Raw genomic sequence first — 27,736 nt, forward strand, 5'->3', positions numbered from 1 at the left:
ATTGAATGGTAGTGTAGGAAGGTTAGCGGGGGTCCTTCTGTGCACCTTGGGGCATCCATCCAGTGTGGCCGTGGCATGGAATGGTACTGCAGGAAGGTTAGCGGAGGTCCTGCTGTCTGCCAAGGGCATCCATCCAGTGTGGCCGTGGCATTGAATGGTAGTGCAGGAAGGTTAGCGGAGGGCCTGCTGTGCACCTTGATGCATCCGTCCAGTGTGGGCGTGGCATGGAATGGTAGTGCAGGAAGGTTAGCGGAGGTCCTGCTGTCTGCCAAGGGCATCCATCCAGTGTGGCCGTGGCATCGAATGGTAGTGCAGGAAGGTTAGCGGAGGTCCTGCTGTGCACCTTGGTGCATCCGTCCAGTGTGGCTGTGGCATTGAATGGTAGTGCAGGAAGGTTAGTGGAGGTCCTGCTGTCGTCCTTGGGGCATCCATCCAGTGTGGCTGTGACATGGAATGGTAGTGCAGGAAGGTTAGCGGAGGTCCTGCTGTCCGCCTTGGGGCATCCATCCAGTGTGGCCATGTCATGGAATGGTAGTGCAGGAAGGTTAGCAGAGGTCCTGCTGTGCACCTTGGAGCATCCATGCAGTGTGGCCGTGGCATCGAATGGTAGTGCAGGAAGGTTAGCGGCGGTCCCGCTGGCCTCCTTGGGGCATCCATCCAGTGGGGCCGTGGCATCAAATGGTAGTGCAGGAAGGTTAGCGGAGGTCCTGCTGTCCGCCTTTGGGCATCCATCCAGTGTGGCAGTGCCATCGAATGGTAGTGCAGGAAGGTTAGCGGAGGTCCTGATGTCCGCCTTGGGGCATCCATCCAGTGTGGCTGTGTCATCGAATGGTAGTGCAGGAAGGTTAGTGGAGGTCCTGCTGTCTGCCTTGGGGAATTCATCCAGTGTGCCCGTGGCATTGAATGGTAGTGCAGGAAGGTTAGCCGAGGGCCTGCTGTCTGCCTTGGGGCATCCATCCAGTGTGGCAGTGGCATCGAATGGTAGTGCAGGAAGGTTAGCGGAGGTCCTGCTGTGCACCTTGGGGAATCCATCCAGTGTGCCCATGGCATGGAATGGTAGTGCAGGAAGGTTAGCGGAGGTCCTGCTGTCTGCCTTGGGGGATCCATCCAGTGTGCCCGTGGCATCGAATGGTAGTAAAGGAAGGTTAGCGGAGGGCCTGCTGTGCACCTTGGGGCATCCATCCAGTGTGGCCGTGGCATCGAATGGTAGTGCAGGAAGGTTAGCGGAGGGCCTGCTGTGCACCTTGGTGCATCTGTCCAGTGTGTCCGTGGCATGGAATGGTAGTGCAGGAAGGTTAGAGGAGGTCCTGCTGTCTGCCAAGGGCATCCATCCAGTGTGGCCGTGGCATCGAATGATAGTGCAGGAAGGTTAGCGGAGGTCCTGCTGTGCTCCTTGGTGCATCCGTCCATTGTGGCTGTGGCATTGAATGGTAGTGCAGGAAGGTTAGTGGAGGTCCTGCTGTCTGCCTTGGGGCATCCATCCAGTGTGGCCGTGGCATGGATTGGTAGTGCAGGAAGGTTAACGGAGGTCCTGCTGTCCGCCTTGGGGCATCCATCCAGTGTGGCCGTGGCATAGAATGGTAGTGCAGGAAGGTTAGCGGAGGTCCTGCTGTGCACCTTGGAGCATCCATGCAGTGTGGCCGTGGCATCGAATGGTAGTGCAGGCAGGTTAGCGGAGGTCCCGCTGTCCTCCTTGGGGCATCCATCCAGTGTGGCAGTGGCATCGAATGGTAGTGCAGGAAGGTTAGCGGAGGTCCTGCTGTCCGCCTTGGGGCATCCGTCCAGTGTGGCCGTGGTATGGAATGGTAGTGCAGGAAGGTTTGTGGAGGTCCTGCTGTCCGCCTTGGGGCATCCATCCAGTGTGGCCGAGGTATCGAATGGTAGTGCAGGAAGTTTAGCGGAGGTCCTGCTGTCCGCCTTGGGGCATCCGTCCAGTGTGGCCGTGGTATGGAATGGTAGTGCAGGAAGGTTTGTGGAGGTCCTGCTGTCCGCCTTGGGGCATCCATCCAGTGTGGCTGAGGTATCGAATGGTAGTGCAGGAAGTTTAGCGGAGGTCCTCCTGTCTGCCTTGGGGCATCCGTCCAGTGTGGTCTTGGCATCGAATGGTAGTGCAGGAAGGTTAGCGGAGGTCCTGCTGTCCGCCTTGGGGCATCTATCCAGTGTGGCCGTGGCATGGAATGGTAGTGCATGAAGGTTAGCGGGGGTCCTGCTGTCTGCCTTGGGGCATCTATCCAGTGTGGCTGTGGCATGGAATGGTAGTGCAGGAAGGTTAGCAGAGGTCCTGCTGTCCGCCTTGGGGCATCTATCCAGTGTGGCTGTGGCATGGAATGGTAGTGCAGGAAGGTTAGCGGAGGTCCTGCTGTCCGCCTTGGGGCATCTATCCAGTGTGGCCGTGGCATGGAATGGTAGTTCAGGAAGGTTTGCGGAGGTCCTGCTGTCCGCCTTGGGGCTTCTATCCAGTGTGGCCGTGGCATGGAATGGTAGTTCAGGAAGGTTTGCGGAGGTCCTGCTGTCCGCCTTGGAGCATCTATCCAGTGTGGCCGTGGCATGGAATGGTAGTTCAGGAAGGTTTGCGGAGGTCCTGCTGTCCGCCTTGGAGCATCTATCCAGTGTGGCCGTGGCATGGAATGGTAGTTCAGGAAGGTTTGCGGAGGTCCTGCTGTCCGCCTTGGAGCATCTATCCAGTGTGGCCGTGGCATGGAATGGTAGTTCAGGAAGGTTAGTGGGGGTCCTGCTGTCCGCCTTGGGGCATCTATCCAGTGTGGCCGTGGCATGGAATGGTAGTGCAGGAAGGTTAGTGGGGGTCCTGCTGTCCACCTTGGGGCTTCTATCCAGTGTGGCCGTGGCATGGAATGGTAGTTCAGGAAGGTTAGTGGGGGTCCTGCTGTCCGCCTTGGGGCATCTATCCAGTGTGGCCGTGGCATGGAATGGTAGTGCAGGAAGGTTAGCAGAGGTCCTGCTGTCCGCCTTGGGGCATCTATCCAGTGTGGCGTGGCATGGAATGGTAGTGCAGGAAGGTTAGTGGGGGTCCTGCTGTCCACCTTGGGGCTTCTATCCAGTGTGGCTGTGGCATGGAATGGTAGTTCAGGAAGGTTAGTGGAGGTCCTGCTGTCCGCCTTGGAGCATCTATCCAGTGTGGCCCTGGCATGGAATGGAGGTTAGCGGAGGTCCTGCTGTCCGCCTTGGGGCATCTATCCAGTGTGGCCGTGGCATGAAATGGTAGTTCAGGAAGGTTAGCTGAGATCCTGCTGTCCACCTTGGGGCTTCTATCCAGTGTGGCCGTGGCATGGAATGGTAGTTCAGGAAGGTTAGCTGAGATCCTGCTGTCCGCCTTGGGGCATCTATCCAGTGTGGCCGTGGCATGGAATGGTAGTGCAGGAAGGTTAGTGGGGGTCCTGCTGTCCACCTTGGGGCTTCTATCCAGTGTGGCCGTGGCATCGCCTCTGGAGCGGTTTCCCTTCTTGTAAGGTATTTGTAAGGATATGTCCCGAGGACTGAGTGAGTTGGTATCTCTGGCTGCTCTTGATGAGGATGGGCAACACGCTGAGGAGTGGAAGACCTAGGATGAATGGAGCAGTGGGAATAGTGCAACGTGAACTTCAGTGTAGCTCTACCTGTGCAAACTCCTTGGGGGTGGGGGAAGGCGAGGGGTAAGAGGAGAGGAGAGGAGGGGAGTGGGGTTGATCTGCTTCTCAAAGGTATGGCTAAAGAAGGGAGCGAGATTTCACCAGTTAACTTTTTAATCATTTTGTTACTGGTCACAAAATGAACCTTTCACATACAATGGAGACAAGCAAAAATGCACAAGCATAACAACTGCAATAAAAAAGGGCATTTCATAATTAAATGATACATTTCATCAATAAAATAGAAGCAAAAATACAGCCTTATCAAGTCAATTTTCAGTACAAATTTTAGAACCTCTATTGTTAAAAGGGTCTCACATCCAGAATGTACCCTATTCCAGAAATCAGCAGTATTCACCCAGCCTGGCTTATTACCAAATCGTCCCCAAAATAGGCCTGTATTATCCTGTAGAGCCAGGCAGGCAATCGACAAGTGCTTGGGGGTTTGCGCTTCTCTCCTCCTGTGCAGAAATGACGCAACCCATCGATCGTTTCATCTAGACCTCGTTTGGTAAGGATGTCCATAGTGTGCAGAAAGCTAACCCCATCATTGCAGCCCCACTCAGACACTTTCCCCAAGGATGGCTTTTGAGGACTTTCCTGAGAACCGTGTGTATCCATTGATTCGCATACAGTGCTTCTGGGGGAGAGGAGAGGAGAGGAACTTGCCCAATAGGGAGACAGTTTTCCAGCAGAACCGACCCTTCAGCGAGACTAACCCCTGCTCATCTCTCATAGAAGCCATCGGTAAATACAAAAACCCTTTCTAGGTGCCAGGTGCGTCCCTCAAGGCTGGAGCAGTTGAGATCCTAAACTTGCGTTTCGATTTCCATCCCATAAAGGAGCGATGGGACCATCTTCAGTTAAGGGCTTTATAGGAAACCTCCAGTAGTTCCAATGTGTTTTCTGCATTTGTAAGGAGTATTGGGCCGCCTCGGCGTTCATCTCATCCAGAATTGGAGATTTATTTGGGTGACACTAGCATCAAACCCAAAGTAGGTAATGTTTTTTCCGTGATTCTTTCTATAGCCACGATCCTCCAGGTGAACCCATAAGTTTTCCCCCCATTCCTATTCATACGGATAACCCCAGACTTTTCTGGAGAGCATTGCTCAGTTGCTGCAGCCCTAGTGGAGTACGATCCACCAGGACTACATCGTCCACCTTGGCCATCCAGGCCAGCAAAAGCAGCCCCCTCCAAGCAAACTCCCAGATCTAAAGTGAATAGGCAGGGGAGGGGCAAGAGGCAGCTCTGACGCACACCTCGAGCTGTAGAGATGCCCTGTCCATCCGATCCAACTCTCAAATTGCATCAGTGTGGAGATACTGATAGCTTATTATCGCTAGCAGAGTCTGGGGCAATCCCCGGGTCACATGTGAGAAATCCATCCACCATCCTGCGAGGAGCAGCAGAAGCTTGTGGCCTGCAATTAGCGGCGACACTATAGGCCTATACATTGCAAATACAGGTCCCAAAGTGCAAAAGGGTATGTACAGAATAAGGCTACCAAGTATCCAATGGCTTCTAGAGAAAGAGGAAGGTGACACAAGAATGACTCCAAACTCACCGGAGCACTTCAAGGGTTTTATGAAGTTGTCAAGGGGCCCTGAAGCCCTCTTTTGAGGGGATTGGGTCCTCCGATGTATTCCATATCTATGACAGTAATCACCACAGCTGTGCTGCTTCTGGAAATCCTCGGCATCTGTGTCCTGCGTCGATGACGTCGATATGCCGCCCTTGAGGACCTCCTCCCGACGTCACTGGATGTTATAAGTAGGACGCACAACGCCCGTAGCCTCAGTTCCGTTTTTTCCGCGAACGTGTTCGCTTCAGAGATGTCGGCGCACCTCGACTCTTTGAAGTTTCTGTTCTTTCTCGGTTCTTCGAACCTGTTCGTATTGTGAAGTCTTTCTTCGTGATGTCTATCTCGTCTTCCACACCGCGTCCGGGCTTTAAGAAGTGCGGGGACTGCGGGTCCAAGATGTCGGTAACGGACTCGCACAACGCCTGCCTCTGGTGCCTCGGGGAGGCCCATGACACGGATGACTGTCGGCTGCCAGTCGCTCACGTCCAAAGCCTTGCGGGAGTGCAAGAAGAAGTTATCGGTAGGTAAGGTGTCCAAGCCACAGAAGTCGAGGTCTGCAGGGCTTTCGACGGATGATTCGAAGGGCTCCGCGTCGTCGTCGGAAGTCCAGTGGGTCTCGGTCCTGGCGTCTGTTCCGCCACTCCTCTGCCTCTTCGAGGCACTCCCGGAAGTGCCGTCATCGGTCGCCTTCTCCGTCCTCATCCGAGGACTCCGCCCGTCGGCGGGTCGCTTACCCCACCAAGCTTGCGACGCCGGAGGAATGGGCTTCCTCCGGGAAGAAAATGTTGGTGATTCTCGAATCGCAGGGCACTGGTCCGTCCGCGCCTTCGAGTGGGGTCGGTCGTGATCGGTCAAGAGACACCGCTCGCACGCCTTCGGGGTCGGGTGGTTGCCACGATTCGCGGGAGAGGTCCCGCTCGGACAAGGGGAAATTGTTCTCATCATGCCCGTTCCAGGTCCTCGACACGCTTGAGACCGTGTGCACCTGTGTGTCTTCGAGGAAGACGTCGATGCTGGTGGCGCCCAGGCTGTCGAGGGACACGCTCGGGGCTCCGGCCTCCAGGACTGTGTCGACGCCATTGATGCTGTTGGCGCCGCGTTCGGCGTCAACGCCGATTCATTCGACGCCCTCGACACCTTTCGAGGCTGTTTCGACGGGGGTTCCCCGGGGCTCGGTGGAACCACCTAGAAAGACTCTGGCAAAGGTCAAGCATGGCTTTGTTCTACATTCTGTGCCTTCTTACCGCCAGCTTGAGTTTATTTCAGAGGTGGATGAGGGCTCTGATGATGGCATGGTTCCGGATACGGTGCTGGACGAGATTCTCTCGGGCCATAGCCAAATTGAGGACCTGCGGCAGTCCCTGCACGATGCCAGTGGGCTGGACACCTCTCCGGAGGTGAGGTTTTGTAGGCCTGAGCCTGGCACTCATGCCGACTCCTCGTACCAGTGCCTTATGTCCAGGGTCACCGAGTACTTGGGATGGTCTGCTCCCCCAGGGGATTTTCTTCAGGATGACCTTACGGATATCCTCGACCAATGTCCACCAACTGACCCGGTACTGCCGTTCCATATGGCTCTACAGAGGAGGGTGGCGGCGGCTTGGACTGCTCCGGGGAGTCTCCCGGCTGTAGGCAAGTCTTTGCCGCGAAAATACCGCCCAGCCAGTAGCAACCCCTGCTACTTGACCAAGCACCCCACTCCGGAGAGTTTGGTGGTGCAGGCGGCTATGGCCCCGGCAAAGCAGGCATCGTATCCTACCATCCCTCCGGATAGGGATGACAAGCGTTTTGACGGCTGGGCGAAGAAAGTGTTTTCTTCAGGGGGTATGGCGCTTCAGGCGGCCAACTCTGTTTGTGCCTTGTCACGTTTCACGCACACTCTGTGGAACTGTTTCCTTAGTGGCTGAACATATTCCCGAAGGGGACGAACGGGATGGTTTCCTTGCCATGGTTCAGGATGGCAAGGATCCCATGTGTGAGGCCGTTTAGTCGGGTTTGGACATGGCAGATTGCGTCAGCCGGTCCATGGCGGCGAGCCCCGTGATACGCAGATTTGCGTGGTTGCGGAAGTCTGTTTGCTCCTGATGTGCAGGCCTGGCTCCTCAACATGCCCTTTGACGGGGGAACATCTTTTTGGCAGCAAGGCTGACGAGAGCCTTGAGAGGTTGCAGACCTCCAAAGCTGCAGCAAAATCGTTGGGCGCTGCAGTTCGCCAACCTCCGCCTTTTCGTCCTAGGGACAGCAATGGAGGGGAGGTTCCTTTCGTTATTACTCATCCTGTGGTAAAGCGAGAGGAGCTGCCCGTCAAAGGGGCCACCGTAGGAGTGCCAGAGGTGGAAAACAAGGTACTCGAGGTGCCAAGGCCGCTCCGGCTGTTGCCTCTTTGCCCTCGGACAACGCTGCAGCCACTTCAGCTCAGTCATGAGGCCATGTCCCATGGTTCGCCGGTTGGGGGAAAGCTGGCGCAGCATCTTGCAGAGTGGCGCGCCATTGCTTCAGATGTGTGGGTTCTGGAGATCATAACCCATGGCTACTGTCTTCCTTTTCGGCAGAGGCCTCACGACAATCCACCGGGGAACCTCTCTTTGCAGAGTCCAGATCCGCTTCTTGCGCAGGAAATTCAAGCCCTGCTGGAGAAAGGCGCCATAGAACTGGTGCCTGTAGCGGAGAGGAACAAGGGATGGTATTCCCCTTATTTTTTGATTTCCAAGAAAGACGGGGGATTGAGACCCATCATGGACTTGCGCGGTTTGAACAAACTCCTCAGGAAGGACATGTTCAAGATGGTTACTCTCTCTCAAGTCCTCCAGGCCCTTCAACTTCAGGACTGGTTGGTGTCTCTCGACCTCAAGGACGCTTACTTCCATGTGCCGATCCATCCCAAGCACAAGAAGTACCTGAGGTTAGTGGTTGGCGACACGCACTTTCATTTTCGGGTCCTGCCGTTCGGATTGACCTCAGCCCCGAGGGTCTTCACCAAGCTCATGGTAGTGGTGGCAGAGCACCTCAGGAAAGGGGGGATTCACGTCTACCCCTACCTGGACGATTGGTTGATCAGGGCGCGCTCTCCCGAGCAAGTCCTGGATCATCTGTCAGTCACCTGCCACTCCCTCCACAAGCTGAGCTTCTCCCTCAACTTGAAGTCCCATTTGACACCAACTCAGCGGCTCCAGTACATCGGAGCTGTGCTCGACACGTCCCTGGGGCGGTGTTTTCCTCCCCAGATGAGGGCTCATCACATTCAGCAGATGGTGCACAAGTTTCAGCTTGCCCAGAGTGTCCCAGCGTTCGAGTTCTTGAGATTGCTCGGCCTCATGGCATCCTGCATTCTTCTGGTGCCAGAGGCCAGGTTGCGGATGAGATCTTTGCAATTGGCACTCAAGCTCTAGTGGTCTCAGTCCTCCGGCAGGTTGTCGGACCCTGTTCAGGTGCCGTCCTCGGTCACCCAGGACCTTCTGTGGTGGGCCGTCGAAGACAATCTGATGAAGGGGGCTCCATTTTGGCTACCCTGGCCGGAGGTGACGTTCGTGACGGACGCATCCCTCACGGGATGGGGAGCTCATGCCAACGAGTTGACAGTCAGCGGTCGTTGGTCTCAGTCGGAGTCCAGACTCCATATCAATCTGTTGGAGCTGAGGGCCGTCAGGCTTGCCCTGAAGGCTTTTCTGCCGACTGTGCGAGGGAAGAATGTCCTGATCCTGACAGACAACACGATGGCCATGCACTACCTCAACAAAAAGGGGGGGCAGGGCCACTTCCTCTGTGCAGGGAGGCGATGCAGCTCTGGTTCTGGGCATCCAGCAGGAAGTTTCAATCTCAGCAGTTCATCTGGCCGGAGACGAAAACGAGACGGCGGATGCGCTGAGCAGGCAGAGCGTGATCTCTCATGAGTGAGAGTTGGCTAAGGAGATTCTCCTGGAGATCTTTGCCCTTTGGGGGACTCCTCAAGTGGATCTCTTCGCCTCCAGTGTCAACCGGAAGTGCGAGAGGTTCTGCTTGCGGGAATTTCCTCCAAAAGGAGCCTTAGGAGACGCATTTGTGGTGGAGTGGTCATTCCCACTGCTGTACGTGTTTCCTCCAGTCCCCGTCATCCCGTAAGTACTGCAGAGGTTACGGAGGTTCTGTTCCCGGATGATCCTCATTGCTCCAGCGTGGGCCCGGAGGACGTGGTACCCGGACCTTCTCGACTTGTCCATCTGCCCTCCACGTCGTCTTCCCTACCAAGACGATCTGCTCTCACGGGAGGGGGGGGGTCAGGTTCTCCATCCAGAGATCAGATCCCTCAACCTTCACGCTTGGTTTCTGAAAGGTTGCGGTATAAGGATTGGGACCTCCCTGAAGACGTGATGGAGGTGTTGCTCTCGGCCAGACAGCCCGCAACAAAGTCCCTGTACCGTTGCCATTGGTGTAAATTCTGCGACTGGTGCAGGGTTAAGAATGTGGATCCTTTTGCATGTGACATTCCCATGGTTCTGTCTTTTTTGCTTTTTTTGGCCCACAGGGGCTTGCAAGTGGGTACCGTTAAAGGTTACCTGGCGGCACTGTCCATATTTAAGTGCTTGTCTGAAGAGTGTTCCTATTTTAAAATTCCTTTAATTTCTCATTTTCTGAAAGGGCTCACTAATGTGTTCCCTCCGTCACCTTTCCAGGAGCCCGGTTGGGATTTGAACCTTGCTCTCAAGTTTCTGATGGGTGCTCCGTTTGAGCCTTTGCATTCATGCTCTTTGAGACTGTTAACTCTTAAAACTGTATTTTTGGTTGCGGTTACTTCCACTCGCAGAGTGAGTTAGTTACAGGCACTTTCAGTTAAACCACCCTTCACTGTGTTTCATAAGGACAGGGTTGTCCTTAGAAATCGTCCTTCCTTTCTTCCGAAGGTGGTGTTGGAATTTCATTTAGGCCAGAAAGTTGTTCTTCTCGCGTTTTATCCTCCTCCACATCCTGGTAAGGAAGAGGAGAGGCTCCATAGGCTTGATCCTAGGAGAGCGTTAAGCTTTTATATTTCACGCATGTCCCGGGTCAGAGTGGACGATCAACTCTTCGTTGGTTACGCTGGAAAGCGTTTGGGACAAGCTGTGACGAAACAGACTTTGTCTCGCTGGATTATATTGGCTATCTCTGAGTGTTACCGCTTGGCGGGTAAGGACCCACCGGTCGGCTTACGGGCCCATTCTACCAGGGGTATGGCTACCTCTACTGGCCTACAGAGGCGTGTTCCTATTCGTAACATCTGTGATGCAGCCACCTGGGGTTCGGTATATACTTTTGTACGCCACTACTCCCTCGATTGCATCCGAGGGCAGGATCTGGCCTTTGGCAAGGCAGTCCTTTACTCCGCAATTTGATTGGGCATTCTAAATTTCTGTTTTCTAAATTATTTTCCCACCTCCTTGCATTGGTACTGCTTTGGGAGTCTGTCATAGATATGGAATACGTCGGAGGACCCAATCCCCTCGAAGAACAAGTTACTCTCTTACCTGGTAACGTTCTTTCGATGGGATGGTCCGACGGCGTATTCCATATTGCTCCTTCCCTGCCTTCCCCGCTACAGAATTTCTTATGCGATTGCAACTTACGTTTCCGCAAGGCTTTGTGTGTCAGACTGGCAGAAGACTGGTGCCACACGTTCTGGGGAAAAAACTACAACTGAGGCTACGGGCGTTGTGCGTCCTACTTATAACATCCAGTGAGGTCGGCCGTCGGAGGAGGTCCTCGAGGGCGGCGTATCGACGTCATCGACGCAGGATACACTCTTGAATTCAAGTTTCTTCTAATACACACAGTCTTGCCGCTCTCCTCTCTACTCTCCCTTCTTCCTCCTTAGTCCCTTCGATAACACGCCTAGATAGCACTTCATTCTGGCCCATAGACGAGGCTGCTCCAGATCTAGTGGCTTTGTCATTGTAGTGCCTAGAAGCCTCTTGAGTAATGGATACTCCCTACTGGTCCGTCTTCTATCATTTCATGCCATCCTGAGCTGGCTGATCTATAAGCATTCACTGCCCTGTGTACATCATATGGACCACATCTGCTGCAGCTGGATGGAGAGGGGTTCATGGGCACCACCTGATTTGCTGGTCTTGTGACCCAACACTGATCAATTTCCTGCCTTCCTGTGAGAGGCCTGGCGTTCTCCATCCAGACCTTTCACCATCCCTGCAAGAGACCTACTGGGTTTGGCCTGCTCAACCCTGTGGACTCACTTTCTGGAACCTTTGAAACATTCTAGAAGTAACATTACATTTGACTTAGCTGTGAACTGTACTCGTCTTTGCCCTGGTTTAGGAGGGAGCTGGGGCTTCTTTCAACCCGTTTCTGTTTTTCTACATAGTCTGTCTATAGTATGTATTTGAACTGTGGTTACTTATGTTGAGTGTGTAATGTTGTGACATATCAACTTCCAGGGCACCAGTGGTCCAGGGATGAATATCGCTTTCTAAACCATCAATCAGCCCCACACCTCTAGTACACCAGAAGGGATCCGAACAGATTGGAATACAAGTGAATTATAAGACCTCCTTGTCCAATTTTGGTAATGTGGACAGAACGGCAGGCTCATCTCCGCATGGTCGTGGATCGTTGGTTAGTTGCAACACAGCGAAAATATAATTATAACCCAATGATAAAAGGGACAGGCCAGTCAAGGTTGAATACAAATATCTACTTTATCATTATCACAACAGACAGTTCTAGCACACTACGAAATACAACCCACCCTGTAAAGGAATGGAGAGGACAGACCGTTTCAAAGAAGGAAAGGGGATGCACTCTGGATACTGACCGGAGGCTAGTCTGTATAGTAAATAATCACAACAGTTCAAGGATACATACTTGGTTTCATCACGAGGGGAGCAATGGGGGACAGAACCACAATGTACCTTGTTCTTGTAGGGGTTCTTGGTGCTCGACAGGGTCGAGTCGTTTTCAGGGTGCTTTGCAGCTTCTGAGACAGAGTTCAAGATGGGAGAGGGCTGCGGGTATCAGGTGGCAGGCAGTTCGGCGAGCGGAGCTGGACAGACGGTTGAGGTCTGGCCTACACTGCAGCTCGGGGTCAGAAATCCTGTCTCATTGCTGGTCGGCAGTTCTGAAGCACTAATCGAGGCGTCTCGGATGGCTTTTGCGACTGCGGTGTAACAGTCAGCGGTGCAGTCGGTTGCAGCTTGAGGGGCTCGACTGGCTTGAAAATGCCCTTTAAGGCAGACTTCGGTAGATGCTCGTCGAGGCACTTCTCCTAGCTTTTAAGGTTGATGAGCCAAAGCTGAGGAGTGTGTTGCAGGTAGCTGCCGTGTCCTTGGTTTTTGGTTCAGAGACTGTCTGGCACTTCCCACCTAAGAAGCTTGCTGTAGAGCCTAGCAGGGGACACTATGTGCTGGCTGGGTGCAGTTTCTGGAGCTGAGGAGGGCCCTCTGGACAGGAGGGAGCTTGCTTCCCTCTTGGAGGTCCTGGCATTCCTTCCCAGGTGAAAGATGTAAGGCAGACTGTACCTTCAGCCAGGGTCCAATGATGAGTTCTTCTTTCTGCTTCTGGTGAAGCCTTCAGATGATTTGCCAAAAGAGGGGCTTTGCCCTCTTGTAAAGCCAAATGGACCACAGGGATTGGTGTAGGCTAAGCCTACCTTAATGAACCAATCCTGGGTCCCCACTTACGATCTCCTGTATGCGTGAGGTCATAACCAGAGTGCTTTGCAACAGAAAAGGTAAAGGGTTGAAAACAAGTAATACTAAGTCCCACCCATCTTCCTATCTGTTGTGGATAAAAGGGTTCCTCTGGTTAATGGAACTCTGTGGTTCCTGATTAAAGTGGCTGGTCTCTCATGAAGCTCTGGTGAAACCAAAATTTCGGGCTACTGCAAACCACTTACTCGTACCTTATGAATGGGGTCCCCCTGGGGGGATGACTACTGCAAACACGCAGCCCCAGACCTGACATTTCTATACTGTCAATCATTACTGAGGGCGGCAGCTGGCTTCAGGTTGACAGTGTACATGAAAGGGTGTTGGGGTTTCCTGTGTTAGACTTTGCAGCCAGGCCCCATGTGGGCCTGTTTGAATTACTCTCTGATTAGTATGTGAATTGCTGCCACCAGCTACAGGGCTGAACAAAAGGATAGGGCAGATCCATGGAGCCTTTGTTAGTTAATTAGGCTTAGCGTAGCATGGGCAAGTTTTGTCCCTCCCCGTTCTGGAGATGCATTGTGTACTCCTCCTGTCATATATCAACTAAAATGACAGTGGGGACAGCACACGGGTCTATGCATATGTTGTGTAGTGAGCATAGTAAAATGTGTGTGGATTAGCCCCACACATTTCCAGAGGTTGATCTACCATCATTCCATTTCATTTAAAATTTCAATAAAGCCTAGGCGTGTGCACACCTACTGTGCTGATGGTCGAATTTCTCACAAATGTGGAGTGTGTTTAATTGTCTCTCTCAGTGAAAGTAACTGGCAGGAGTGCTTTGAATCCACTTTTCTCACTGCTGGGCTGGCCTGTACCCCTCACCAGAGGGCTTCTGAAAAACCTCTGACTGCTATTTAGTGTGTGGGGGTTATAGTTTCCCATCAGGGAGAGGAATTCTGACACCTTATAATTTGACCCAGGCTAACACTGTTGTGGTAAACCAATCCCAAGCAAAGACTCCACGTTCTTCTCTAGTTCGGCCCCGAGTACCTATAGGCCTTATTTGTAAATGGAGCTACCTTTGAACCTTTACTTCTCGAGTGGCCTGCGTTATGTGTAGACATATCACCACTAAAGATACTCCGACCCCTTCCTGAAAGAACAGGAGCAGTACCGGTTCTCCTGCCCACCACATCTGCAGAGAGGCATGCAGGGAAGGAGGGTGAGAGGGGGCTGAGTTGGATCTGCCAGGACTAGGAGTGGCTCCATTCACACCTTTTCCCTCCTCCTGGGACTGGAAGGACCTGTCCTGCCACATTCTGCACATTCTGGGCATGATATCAGCAAGGGAGCATTAACCCTTTGTGGCAGAAGTCAATGATGGGAATCCAAGGCATGAGGAAGCAAAACTAAGAGTTCACCGGTACCCAGGGTGCGAGGCAATCAACAGCTCATTAACCCTTCCTGCCCTGGTACCCAGGGTGCGAGGCAATCAACGGCTCATTAACCCTTCCTGCCCCGGTACCCAGGTTGCGAGACAATCAACTGCTCATTAACCCTTCCTACCCCAAGCTCACTATGAAATCAGGCCAGCAAGGGACTATTAACTCTTTAAGGCACAAGTCTACTGAATTTCCCCCGCTTCCTGCACACACACAAACATGACGCAAGCAGTGCCTCAAGTCTACCGGACCTGAGGGCATTTAGCAAGCAATGACAAAGGTTGCACTCTCCACTAGTCATCGGTAAGAAATGGTGTGCTCTGTGCATGTGGAGAAATAAAGGGGAAGTGGCTTTTTCTGCTTGGCTAGTAGCCTGCAACTTTACAGTTTTCCCATGAAATCTTCCAGCTCCAAGTGCACCAGAACATGACGTCAGTAAGGAAGTATTGTCCTTCTTCAAAGTACAAGTCCACTTGAGCCCATGGCATGTGTGACGAATCCTGTGATGTCGTCCCTTCTTCCCTAGGGGGGGAGCTCCTTGGTGGTGAGGCCACTACCCGATAGTCCCCCTGGGGGTGTTACTCAGCGGGAGAATCTCATAGGGAGGGAAACCGACCAGTGACGGCTATTCTGGGAAAACGTGGTATTTACACACTCCGCCCCTTCCTCCCTCATGCTCCTACCCTACATAAACCTCTGTAGTTCCCAACACTGCCTATGTTTTGCAGAATAGAAGGCCCCATCCTCGTGAGACATACTGAGACGAGGAAGAGTAAGAACTACCCATATGGAGTGCATGAGAAAAAGACGAGGAAGAATCCACCTAACCCAGTAAAGACTAATCATGTTGCTGCTGGGATGAAGAACTATGCAGGAATGATGAATGCCCTACGGAGCTAAGGTGCATGTTCCCAGTCAAAACAAACACTCTGAGGATACAAAAAGGGAAGGACTACACCAATTGTCCGATCCTCCCTGGGGTGACCGCGAGAGCCAGCACAGTCCAGGAAAGGGGAAAGCAGACCAGGATTCTGAGAAGGGAGCGGGAAGGTCTAGGGCTGGTCAAGAGTGGTAGAACCGCTCGACCACCCCAGAGAGGGAAGCTCCAGGCATTCCTAAAACCTGGTGAGCCTAGAACTTCACGTTGCTTCATAGCAAGACTGAACTTTGGAGAAGGGAGGCATTCCCTCACAAACAGTCTCGGTTTGGAATGATTGAAACCCCCTCACGTATTTAGTTTCATTCAGAGTGTAAGGGAAGGAAATCGGTTTTTGACACAGGACGGTGGACTCTGTGAGGGGTCAGAAATGAGAGGCGGCCACAAAGTGGTAATGTTTTCAACATCGGACATCTTTATTAAAAGAAACGCGTTGGATAAACGCCTTTCTGTCCCTATTCAAAAGAGTTTCCCTTCCTAGGAAACTAAAACTAAAGATCAGTCTGTCTTGTTGTTGAAATTATACAAACTGTACTTGTGTCCGAATTATATCTGAACCTCACACTAGTAATGAACAAGTAAGAAGTGTAAGGAAAAGTCTCTGCTCTAGGTTTAGTCAAAACGTGTTCACATGTAAAGAAAATGAGCCATTCCAAGAGCAATGATTTCTTCCAAGGAGAAGTCTTTTGATCCCGAGGATTGTTCTTCTCCTGGATTGTTTCAGGTAGGATGCCAAAAGTCTTTCATAAACGAGGATGGTAGCAATGTCTTTCATGCAACAATTTCTCAAGGTTGGCAAAAGTCTCTCTTGCACCCAATACCTTTTCGAGGGATGGCAAAGGTGTCTCTTCCATGCAGCTGACCCATCTGGCCGACTCGGGGAGCAGATCAGAGACATCACTGCCCAGGAAGAACAGGCCGCGGCACAATACTGGACGAGGAGTGGCCAGCAAGACTCACCCCCGGAAGCACTCGCATGAGCTGGGATATTGCCCCCTATTGCACACTGCCGGGACCGGCTCCTAAGACTCCTTTTGAATGTTCTGATGTTTGTAACAACTCCCCTAGTTATAGGAAGGGCAGTAGCCGTAGGCCTGGGCGGGGGGGGGGGGGGGGGGGGAGGGGCAGGCACCCTAAGGCGGGGAACAAACAGAAGGGTCGGTGGGAGGATAAAAGGGAGGACAGGACGCTGTGGGTTATTCGGGGGAGTTCAAGGGAGGAGCAGGACGAGGAGACCAGGCGGACAGAACAGAAGCGTATGGATGGAGAGAGGGGGGTAAATGGGGCGTGAGGGGGTTGGGCTTGGGAGGAAATGGCCGTCTCTAGACGACAATGTCGGAGAGGCATGTGATTATGAAAACGATAAAAACCCTTCAATTCTCTTCTCGAGATGGTGTTTTCTCGATGCCATATGCAGCACTATTCTAATCGTCTTTGTTTTGCCATGTTCCATCTGTGCTCTCTCTTTCTGTTGCTTCTTCTTTCCATGCTATAGTCTCCTTCACGCGCTGATTGCACATTTTGTTTGAATGAAACACATCGTTCAGTATTAAATGCATTAATTTCCATATTTGCCTTGACAAAATGAAACGGATATTGTGAAACGCGTGTTGTGACAATCTGTTCACCTGCCAAATAACCTACTCTGCACTCATTGAATTGGTTGAATGGATCGTTTCTGATCTCTTGTCAAGATTGTATGTGGCTCAAGCACGAGGCCTTTCTCTCCCTGAACAGTCATGGTGGCATTCTGGCAAATACATGGCTGTGTGCTGCAGCCGCCAGGCAGGACATTTAATTCCAACTAAGCACAGAAGAGGCTCATCAGCCAAACCCTTCCCATCGTCATCGTCATCATCATCGTCACCACCGCCGCTCTCCGCAGAGCACGGGCAGAATGAACGGCGATAAACAAGCCCAGACAAGTATAGCGGGGTTGAGCTCGCCTGTGGCAGCCGTGCCCTTGGCACCCGACACAGGAGGATTTACATCTGACAGAAAGTGGGCAGCAGAGCGGCCCAGATAAGCTGGCGAAGGTCAACTTTCCAGAGACTTTGGGGAGATGCAGAGGGTCTATTTAGTTGATGAGGCCTTGAGTCTGAGTGTTGATGGTCCTCTACAAGGAAGGCAGGAGGCTGGCATGGCTCTGCGTTTTCCTGCAGCGAGATTCATTGCCTTGGTGCGTTGTTCCCTTCCTTTTTTTGAGTTGTGGTTTGCTTTACCTATTACATTGCGCGCCACTCCTCTTAGATTCTGGTAGAAGGTGAGTTTCATTGTAGCTTCTCTGAAGCCAGTGCCAGCTGACGAGCTGTGTGGAGATGTGGTGTCTTTCCTTGGTGCCAGCTCTACTCTGGATGCTGCTCAAGCATTTACTTGCCATTGGCTATTGGGCTTGGAATTGTACTTTGGTTGGTTAAACTCAGGCTGTCGGATTACTCTTGTCTAGGTTTGGTATAAACCCTCACCTTAGTGCATTGTGCCATTAGCCCATCCTTGACCTCTGACCTGCTTACTGCTCTTTGGCAGATTGACCAGTTGGTATTGTAGATCCCGGTGCTGTTCTGTTTGGAACATGCCACAGATGTCCCCAAGAGCAGACCAACTCTTGAAGATAGCTACATTTTTTGTATTTGTTTGGTATTCAAGGGGCTCACTAAATGTCGACCCTCTCTAACCTAGACATACAGTCCTTCCATAACCGAGGCGTTCCTTAACCCCAGGATGGTCACAAGGGCTCGGTAACCCTAACTATCTAAAGCCTGTCCTACTAACGGTGAAGGCCTAAAGACAAGAACAATGTTTCATCTGCCTAAGCCTCCCTCTGGCAACAGTTTAGATTTTTTTTGGTGCCTTTGAGACAAATCGACCCGCTTGCTCTTACCAGTTTTTATGCCCGACTACTCCTCTCCTTAGGTCTCGTCACTCTCCCTTATCTCCTCCTACTCTCTTCTCACCTACTCCACCCACCGTCTCCTCTGTATCGCTCTTCTTCTGCTCCTCCGATGTTACTCTCGATACTATCTGCCACCCTTTGACCTTACTCCCTACTTCTCTTCCTCTCTCTACTACTCCCCTCCCCAGACTATGCCTACTACTACTCTGTCCAACCACACCGTCTCCCTCAGTCACCCTCTATTCTAACACTACAAATATCACCGAGAACGCCTTGCCATGGCCTCTGCACAGGTGAGTACATTTTCATGGAACAGGTATGCCCCACTGGGTGCTCCGTGTCCTGTCTCAGACCAGCGTGGGGTGTGTTTGATGGGCTCTCCCTGTGTGGCATTTCTCTGTCGCGTCACATCTGGCTGCTCGCGGTCTAGTTCTTTGTTTCTTCTGACTCTTGGTGGTTTGGTGTCCTTCTCTTATGGGGGTCTGGTTCGGTCTAGTTCTATGTTTCTTCTGACTCTTGGTGGTTTGGTGTCCTCCTCTTAGGGGGGGGTCTGGTTCGGTCTAGTTCTGTGTTTCTTCTGACTCTTGGTGGTTTGGTGTCCTTCTCTTAGGGGGGGTCTGGTTCGGTCTAGTTCTATGTTTCTTCTGACTCTTGGTGGTTTGGTGCCCTTCTCTTAGGGGGGTCTGGTTCGGTCTAGTTCTGTGTTTCTTCTGACTTCTGTGTTTCTTCTGACTCTTGGTGGTTTGGTGTCCTTCTCTTATGGGGGTCTGGTTCGGTCTAGTTCTGTGTTTCTTCTGACTCTTGGTGGTTTGGTGTCCTTCTCTTATAGGGGTCTGGTTCGGTCTAGTTCTGTGTTTCTTCTGACTCTTGGTGGTTTGGTGTCCTTCTCTTAGGGGGGTCTGGTGGTGCTGGTGCTGTTTCCAAGACTTATGAATTTGTTGGCTCTAAGAGACCAATAAAAAGGCACTGACTAGAATGGGGCTGTGCAGGCATGGGGTGATGGGCAGTGCTACTGCTACCATGCAAGCTGGCACAAGGTGTGTAGGGACAGGAACTGGGGCCCTCTCAGCTCACACACCCCGCCACTGGGGAGGGGCTGACTCTGGCGTTAGCCCAGCTAGGTCTCCCACTCCAGGTTGAGAGGAGTCCCTACCTTCATCCTAATGGGGACATATCTCTGGCCCGACACAAAGAGAAGGTGCAGATTAGTCCCCTGCCTTCTCCCCAAACACTCACTCACGCTGTAGGAATGCTACTTGCTAGCACCTGGTTTTTGTCCATTGTCAGTCATCTGGTTGTTGAAACGTGATCTCCTGCAGTCCCTCGGAGCAGAGCATGTCAGTCCCTCAACCTACTTGTGTCCAAAATGGAGTAGTCACAATGGAAGTAAAGGCCTCATTGCATGCTTCAAATGTTTTTTAATTATTATTTGTGGACATGGTTTAAAATAAAACCTTACACAATTCTCAAAAATATGAATACCAGTTATACAATTTCATCCAATCAAAGCAATATCTTATAAACTCAATATTTAATCGATGCATCTTAATGATGCTAAAAGTTAAAGAAAATTGGCTGCCACTAACCATTTATTTTCCAGAAGCATGAGGGATTGAAAGTCCTGTCTCATAAAAACCTACTAAAATGTTTACGTCTTACCAAAACAGTTTGCGGGTAGAGTGTTAAAAGTTGTACCAGTGTTTCAGTCCCTACGAAACTTAGATTCTTTTGCTCCTTTCCACTCTAGTTCAAGCACCGTCTACTCCAAATGTCGGTAGAAGATTCATTCGTAGCCTCAAAAATGTATTTAGCCAAAATGGGGAAAGACATTTTTTAATATAAGGCTCACATTCTGAAAGTGGTTTGGCCCCTTTTGTCGCTTTATAAAATAAAACATACTTATTAGAATTATTTGTCTCGATCCAATCCTTCTCCCATATAGCCCTTTTCACTTTGTGGTCTGCATTCTAAACTCTCCAACTTTGTGAGAAACCTAAAGGCATTCTCCCACCTACTCTGCGGGGATCTTCCATCCTGGTGGCCAGGGAAGGGCCATCCCTTTTGGATCCTGACCCTGGGGGTGGATAAGCGAGGGAGATCCACCTGAGTGGAGGTTCTCTGGGGATTGGGGACAGGATCCCGGAAAGGTGAGATGGTATTCCCATTTTCCCAACTTCCATTTGCCCTTCTCTCCCTCAGCATTTATGGGATACTGTCACCTTTTCCCACCACTCCTTCACATCTCCAGCCATTACTGAGACGAGGAAGAAGCATATGCGAGTAATGCCGATCCCCTATGAGACGATGCTCATAGTACTGAGAGGAAGAAGATGACTAGGGAGGCGCACTGCAATATATTACAGGCATGTCCCTCTAATAAAGTCAGGCAGGGTGTCGGGCATTTTAATCCAACTGTGCACACCTGCACCCTATTGAAATACGACCAAGAGTTTCCCAAAGTAGATGAACAAGGTATGGAAGCCGGATGCCACGGAGCTGCAGCTGAGAAACCAGAGAGGCCAAGAATTATCCAGTGGAATGCAGGATGCTGGGACGCTGCAGCTGAGAAACCAGAGAGGCCAAGAATTATCCAGTGGAATGCAGGATGCTGGGACGCTGCAGCTGAGAAACCAGAGAGGCCAAGAATTATCCAGTGGAATGCAGGATGCTGGGACGCTGCAGCTGAGAAACCAGAGAGGCCAAGAATTATCCAGTGGAATGCAGGATGATGGGACGCTGCAGCTGAGAAACCAGAGAGGCCAAGAATTATCCAGTGGAATGCAGGATGCTGGGACGCTGCACAGTTGCAGAGTGAGGCATTGGGAAAGTGTGTGGCGAGGGAGCTGTATCTTCAAGGAGCGGAATCTTGACGGGAGCACTGAAGGGTGTGCTGCCCTTGTTAATGGCATAAAGAAGCCTCCGAAGGAGAAGCCCATGAGTGTCTGAGGGGAAGGTGGTGAGACCCTGACCTCAGCCACATGAAGAGAATGCTAGCAAAGCATTGCGCTGATTGGGGAGTTTCTGTAAGAGACAGAAACCCGTTACGTGTATGGACCAGTAGCGAATAACAAAGTAGTTAGTTGATAACATGCAGATAGCACATTGATGAGGGCTTCGAGCGAAGAAGACAAACGAGTGAAAGTGAACCTTAAGCAGTGTAAACTGAAGTAATCGTTGGCAAACTCTCTAAGGAGAAGGAAACGTGCGGATCAAAGGAAAACAAGGAATTGTGTGAAACACGTATCACAGTGGATGCGCGTAGGAAAGTATCTGATGGAATAAAATAATAGAAATGTATCCTTGATAGAGATCAAAAGAAAGAAATGGTGAAAAGCTGTTGAGGCAGCGGAAGGGGAGAGCGCGAAGAGTGAAGTGGGAGCAAAATCCCCAAAGTGTTGAAAGGGTGTGTGAATTGAATAGAGAAGAAAACCAAAGATGAAATATATTTTATAAAGTGAATAAACTGCAAAGGAGAGGGCATGCTAAGAGCCAAAGGTCACTCGTTGCGACCTGTAGTGGGTGGACCGTGCTGTCTGACAACTGTGCCACGACTAGGGGGCCATTACGAAAGACATTTGTATCTTGGGGAAGGGAGCCCTGAAAAGTTGAGCAATCTGTGGAACGGAGGGGCTTGAGCTTTGGGAAGGGAACTCTAAGAAGCCCAAAGAACTGTCTGAATCAAGAGGCTAGAGCTGGGGAAGGGAATTCCAGGAGACGTCGTGAACTTTGTGAACTGATTTATTTTAAAACAAGAAGAGAAAGAACCTTGAGAGGGTACTTTTTGTGAGTTGATTTACTTTGAACTGGCGGAGAGAAACCTGAGAAGAACGTCAACTGAACCCAGGTTTGTCTTTTTCTTTTGGAACACTATTTTTATTGTTGATGGGCCCTACACAACATTTTGCTTAGATGTGAGGGCAAGCATAGGTTTTGACACAGACAGACTTTGTTTTGGACTAAGACATTAGATACTTAAGTTGAGGGAAACCCCAAACTACAGATAGGGCAAGATAGGTGGTCATCCAACCCCAGCTTTCTTAACCCTCTGCATTGTCCACAAGGCCTTCTGGGGCCTCAATACCTTCAACTGTCTCTTCCTAAACATCTTCCTTCTCGAGTTATTCGCTCATCTGCCTCCAACTCCTTCAGGGTCAGTCGCTTCTCCAAGCAACAAGTTGGTGGTAGAGCTCTTCCTTCGGCTGGGGCCTGCCTCTGGAATAGCCTCCCCGCCTCCCTGACACTTGAGGGGAATCATCTCTGGTTCCGGAAACACCTCAAAACCTTTCTCTTTGCTTCTGCCTTTTCTCCTTCTCTCCCCTGCTGACCTCCTGGCTGAATCCGAAACTGTACTGGTTACCTGGCCACCCTCTGATCTCGGGCCCAGGTCCCCTACCCCACCAGTCGCACACCTGCTCTGCCTTCCTGGCAACCCCTGCACTTGGGAACTGTTTTCTGTATCCCTACAGTCCCACTACCAGCCCTTGACACCTGTTGTCTGCCCCTACCCTTGCACTTGCCACCTGCTGGCCATACTTTTACTTGTTATTTATTCTTTAATCCCATGTACTTCACTGTCCCATCCCCCTTCCCCCCGCACTGTCCCCCTTACCCCTTGCCCTGCACTTGTGTGATCTGAATGACACCTGGCCTAGTATGATCGCTGTTTGTCTTCCCTCTGTTCCTCCTCCCTTGCCTCGTCGCCCCTTGAAACACTTGTGTATCGTTATAAATGCCATATCATAAAGGTTTTCCAAACTGGTACCAAGTATTGACCGCTATCATTCATCATGACCTCATTTAGCTTACTAAACCGAGTTCACAGGTTAAACAAACTTTCTGAAGCAGGGCTGCAGACCTCAACCTAAGGCGCACACTCGTGGACAATTAGTAGTGGAGGGTGTGTGAATCCTGGGTGTTTAAGGGGAGTCATTCCTTGACTTGACATGTCTTGAGCGCGTCCTAAAATGTAAAAGTTGGCAAGTTGACCCAGACGCCATTTGAACCTACGGCTTCAGTTGATCGCAAGTTTATAACATTATGAAATGTTTTTATTTCAGGTTACAATCACTTCTGCCGAAAGAATTGACAAGCTAAGGCCTCTTTTTTTGGGAGATTTTGGTCTTTTATGAGAATGTGGTAGTTTTGCATATGCATCCTTTCTTTGTACCCAAAGGTGCTGCCTGGATGTTATCTTAATGTTCTCTTCAAGCGACTGATGGGACGTTTCATATTATGGTGTTAGTAACCTGTTCCACGGGCTATACCGTAAACCCCCTGCCCCCCAGCCCCATCCCCCCCCGGTATAGCCAGTGGAACGGTTTGCTAATGCCATTAACAGCCTGATAACTCGGGTGCAGATAGCAGGGTCTTTTCTTTTATCAGTGTCCCATTCATAGAAAATACTGTTCCCAGATGGCCGCCACTGAGATGGAAGGTGGGGCTCCTTAGGGAGCCCCTCTCCCATTTCCGGGGAAGCCGTTAAAGGGAGAAGGAGAGAAGCTGCAGCGGGCGGAGCCAACGCACCAATAAATGTAATTAGGGCTAGTGAGGGGGTTTGGGGATACAAAAAAAGGGAAGGGGAGGGTGGGGAGAAGATGGGGAAAGCAGCCTGAGTGTTCCGTGGAATGTGGACTGAGATTAGTGGTTTCAACCCTCGATCCACGGAGCCAGATTGGCTGCGCCCCCCACCCCGGGTGCTAACATTGATTTTCTCAGGGCCCTTCTCTTCTATCAGGAATTTCAGCAGACGGGTTACTTTGTTGGTCCTATGCAGTGCTTCAGGCTTTCAAAGCACCATTCCAAGATTGGTCATGGCTTGAATCAGTGAGTGCATTCCACAAGCATCTTTTGGGTCGACCACTAATGATCTCCCTCCTCTTTGTTTAAAAGTAAAGGTAGTTTCTCTGTCCTTTTCAATACCACCTACTTCTTGACATCACTGGCAGGACAGTGTGACAGTCACATGGCCTAGTCCCGTTTTGCAGGGGCCATATGTCCCAGCGGTTATGGGGAGAGACGCAAGAGGAAATGGTTGTTGGATGGCTGTCCCTAAGGCTTGGACCATCGCAATCCCTCTCTTGCTTACCTCTAGATAGAGGGTATGACCCAGTCCTATTCCATTGCTGAGAAACTGGAGACAACCCCAGTGACAGACAGAAACTTCAAAGGTATGCCAAGTGGCAATTCACCCAAACTACAAGTGACAACATGGCCCTGGGTCTTCCCTACCTAACGCAAAATAATGACGGTGTGCCTCAGTCGTCTGTGAGTCCAAAAACAAGATCTGTCCTCTGTCCAAAGCTAAACTGTTCTGTCCCTACCACTATCAAAAGCACCTAGGTACAGGAGATTGACTTCCTTCTCCTGTGGTCTGATTTTCAGCACAGTCACTTTAGTGGCATAATTGTAGGCAACTCTTGGCAACTATTTTGACGAGTTCACACAGTTTAGAAATGGGGCCTTCAGTTTCTCTTGTGTCCTTGATACCTTGCTTACCCCACCTCAGGATATTCTTTGCTTGTTCTTCATTTAGTACACTAGGTGGTTCTTCTCTGGACAACATCCATTGTTTCTCCTGGCTGGGCCAGTCATATGGATTCTACAACTCTTGCTCGTCTTTCACTTGATGGTCGCTGCGACTAGTAGACATATTCCCAAAATGATTCTCCCATATTCACTTCTGTGGTTTTACTGGGACGAATATGAATGTTCCAGTAATGATTCTCACTTCGCGCCACCTTTTCAATATTACTGGAATAAGTATGAGGGTCCCAGTAATGATTCTCATTTCTCTCCACCTCTTCAATATTACTGGGATGAGTATGAGGGTCCCAGTAATGATTCTCACTTCTCTCCACCGCTTCAATATTACTGGGATGAGCATGAGGGTCCCAGTAATGATTCTCCCTTCTCTTCAATATTACTGGAATAAGTATGGGGGTCCCAGTAATGATTCCCATTTCTCTCCACCTCTTCAATATTACTGGGATGAGCATGAGGGTCCCAGTAATGATTCTCCCTTCTCTTCAATATTACTGGGATGAGTATTAGGGTCCCAGTAATGATTCTCACTTCTCTCCACCTCTTCAATGTTACTGGAATAAGTATGAGGGTCCCAGTAATGATTCTCACTTCTCTTCAATATTACTGGAGTAAGTATGAGGGTCCCAGTAATGATTCTCACTTCTCTCCACCTCTTCAATATTACTGGGATGAGTATGAGGGTCCCAGTAATGATTCTCACTTCTCTCCACCTCTTCAATATTACTGGAATAAGTATGAGGGTCCCAGTAATGATTCTCACTTCTCTCCACCGCTTCAATATTACTGGGATGAGCATGAGGGTCCCAGTAATGATTCTCCCGTCTCTTCAATATTACTGGAATATGTATGAGGGTCCCAGTAATGATTCTCATTTCTCTCCACCTCTTCAATATTACTGGGATGAGTATGAGGGTCCCAGTAATGATTCTCACTTCTCTCCACCTCTTCAATATTACTGGGATGAGTATGCGGGTCCCAGTAATGATTCTCACTTCTCTTCAATATTACTGGAATAAGTATGAGGGTCCCAGTAATGATTCTCACTTCTCTCCACCTCTTCAATATTACTGGGATGAGCATGAGGGTCCCAGTAATGATTCCCACTTCTCTTCAATATTACTGGAATAAGTATGAGGGCCCCAGTAATGATTCTCACTTCTCTCCACCTCTTCAATATTACCGGGATGAGTATGAGGGTCCCAGTAATGATTCTCACTTCTCTCCACCTCTTCAATATTACTCGGATGAGCATGAGGGTCCCAGTAATGATTCTCCCTTCTCTTCAATATTACTGGAATAAGTATGAAGGTCCCAGTAATGATTCTCACTTCTCTCCACCTCTTCAATATTACTGGGATGAGTATGAGGGTCCCAGTAATGATTCTCACTTCTCTCCACCTCTTCAATATTACTGGGATGAGTATGAGGTTCCCAGTAATGATTCTCACTTCTCTCCACCGCTTCAATATTACTGGGATGAGCATGAGGGTCCCAGTAATGATTCTCCCTTCTCTTCAATATTACTGGAATAAGTATGAGGGTCCCAGTAATGATTCTCACTTCTCTCCACCTCTTCAATATTACTGGGATGAGTATGAGGGTCCCAGTAATGATTCTCACTTCTCTCCACCTCTTCAATATTACTGGGATGAGTATGAGGGTCCCAGTAATGATTCTCATTTCTTCAATATTACTGGAATAAGTATGAGGGTCCCAGTAATGATTCTCACTTCTCTCCACCTCTTCAATATTACTGGGATGAGTATGAGGGTCCCAGTAATGATTCTCACTTCTCTCCACCGCTTCAATATTACTGGGATGAGCATGAGGGTCCCAGTAATGATTCTCACTTCTCTCCACCTCTTCAATATTACTGGAATATGTATGAGGGTCCCAGTAATGATTCTCACTTCTCTCCACCTCTTCAATATTACTGGAATAAGTATGAGGGTCCCAGGAATGATTCTCACTTCTCTCCACCGTTTCAATATTACTGGGATGAGTATGAGGGTCCCAGTAATGATTCTCCCTTCTCTTCAATACAATATTACTGGAATAAGTATGAGGGCCCCAGTAATGATTCTCACTTCTCTCCACCTCTTCAATATTACTGGAATAAGTATGAGGGTCCCAGGAATGATTCTCCCTTCTCTTCAATATTACTGGAATAAGTATGAGGGTCCCAGTAATGATTCTCACTTCTCTCCACCTCTTCAATATTACTGGAATAAGTATGAGGGTCCCAGGAATGATTCTCCCTTCTCTTCAATATTACTGCAATAAGTATGAGGGTCCCAGTAATGATTTTGACTTCTCTCCACCTCTTCAATATTACTGGAATAAGTATTAGGGTCCCAGTAATAATTCTCACTTCTCTCCACCTCTTCAAGATTACTGGGATGAGTATGAGAGTCCCAGTAATGATTCTCCCTTCTCTTCAATATTACTGGAATAAGTATGAGGGTCCCAGTAATGATTTTCACTTCTCTCCACCTCTTCAATATTACTGGATTAAGTATTAGGGTCCTAGTAATGATTCTCACTTCTCTCTACCTCTTCAATATTACTGGGATGAGTATGAGGGTGTCAGTAATGATTCTCCCTTCTCTTCAATATTACTGGAATAAGTATGAGGGTCCCAGTAATGATTCTCACTTCTCTCCACCTGTTTGGTATTACTGGGATGAGTATGAGGGTCCCAGTTATGATTCACACTTCTCTCCACCTCTTCAATATTACTGGGATGAGTATGAGGGTCCAGTAATGATTCTCACTTCTCTCCACCTGTTTGGTATTACTGGGATGAGCATGAGGGTCCCAGTAATGATTCTCACTTCTCTCCACCTCTTCAATATTACTGGGATGAGTATGAGGGTCCCAGTAATGATTCTCACTTCTCTCCACCTCTTCAATATTACTGGGATGAGTATGAGGGTCCCAGTAATGATTCTCATTTCTTCAATATTACTGGAATAAGTATGAGGGTCCCAGTAATGATTCTCACTTCTCTCCACCTCTTCAATATTACTGGGATGAGTATGAGTGTCCCAGTAATGATTCTCACTTCTCTCCACCGCTTCAATATTACTG

At 50.1% G+C, this 27,736-nt stretch overlaps 1 protein-coding gene across 4 annotated transcripts in view; it reads left to right on the forward strand.

The window, feature by feature from the left end:
- Nucleotides 1-27,736, forward strand: part of TRIP10 (thyroid hormone receptor interactor 10) — a 530,573-nt gene that overhangs the window by 118,707 nt on the left and 384,130 nt on the right. Inside the window, exon 1 of one of the 4 annotated variants that reach the window (XM_069604419.1) lies at nucleotides 16,393-16,486. The exons of the other annotated variants lie outside the window; for them this stretch is intronic. Coding sequence (XP_069460520.1) covers nucleotides 16,469-16,486 — 18 coding nt within the window. The 5' untranslated portion in view covers nucleotides 16,393-16,468. Of the gene's footprint in view, nucleotides 1-16,392; nucleotides 16,487-27,736 lie in introns of those variants that run through there. 4 annotated transcript variants of the gene reach the window in all.

This window comes from Ambystoma mexicanum, chromosome 3q, assembly GCF_040938575.1.
Source record: "Ambystoma mexicanum isolate Mex_15411 chromosome 3q, UKY_AmexF1_1, whole genome shotgun sequence".
Classification (NCBI taxonomy): domain Eukaryota; kingdom Metazoa; phylum Chordata; class Amphibia; order Caudata; family Ambystomatidae; genus Ambystoma; species Ambystoma mexicanum.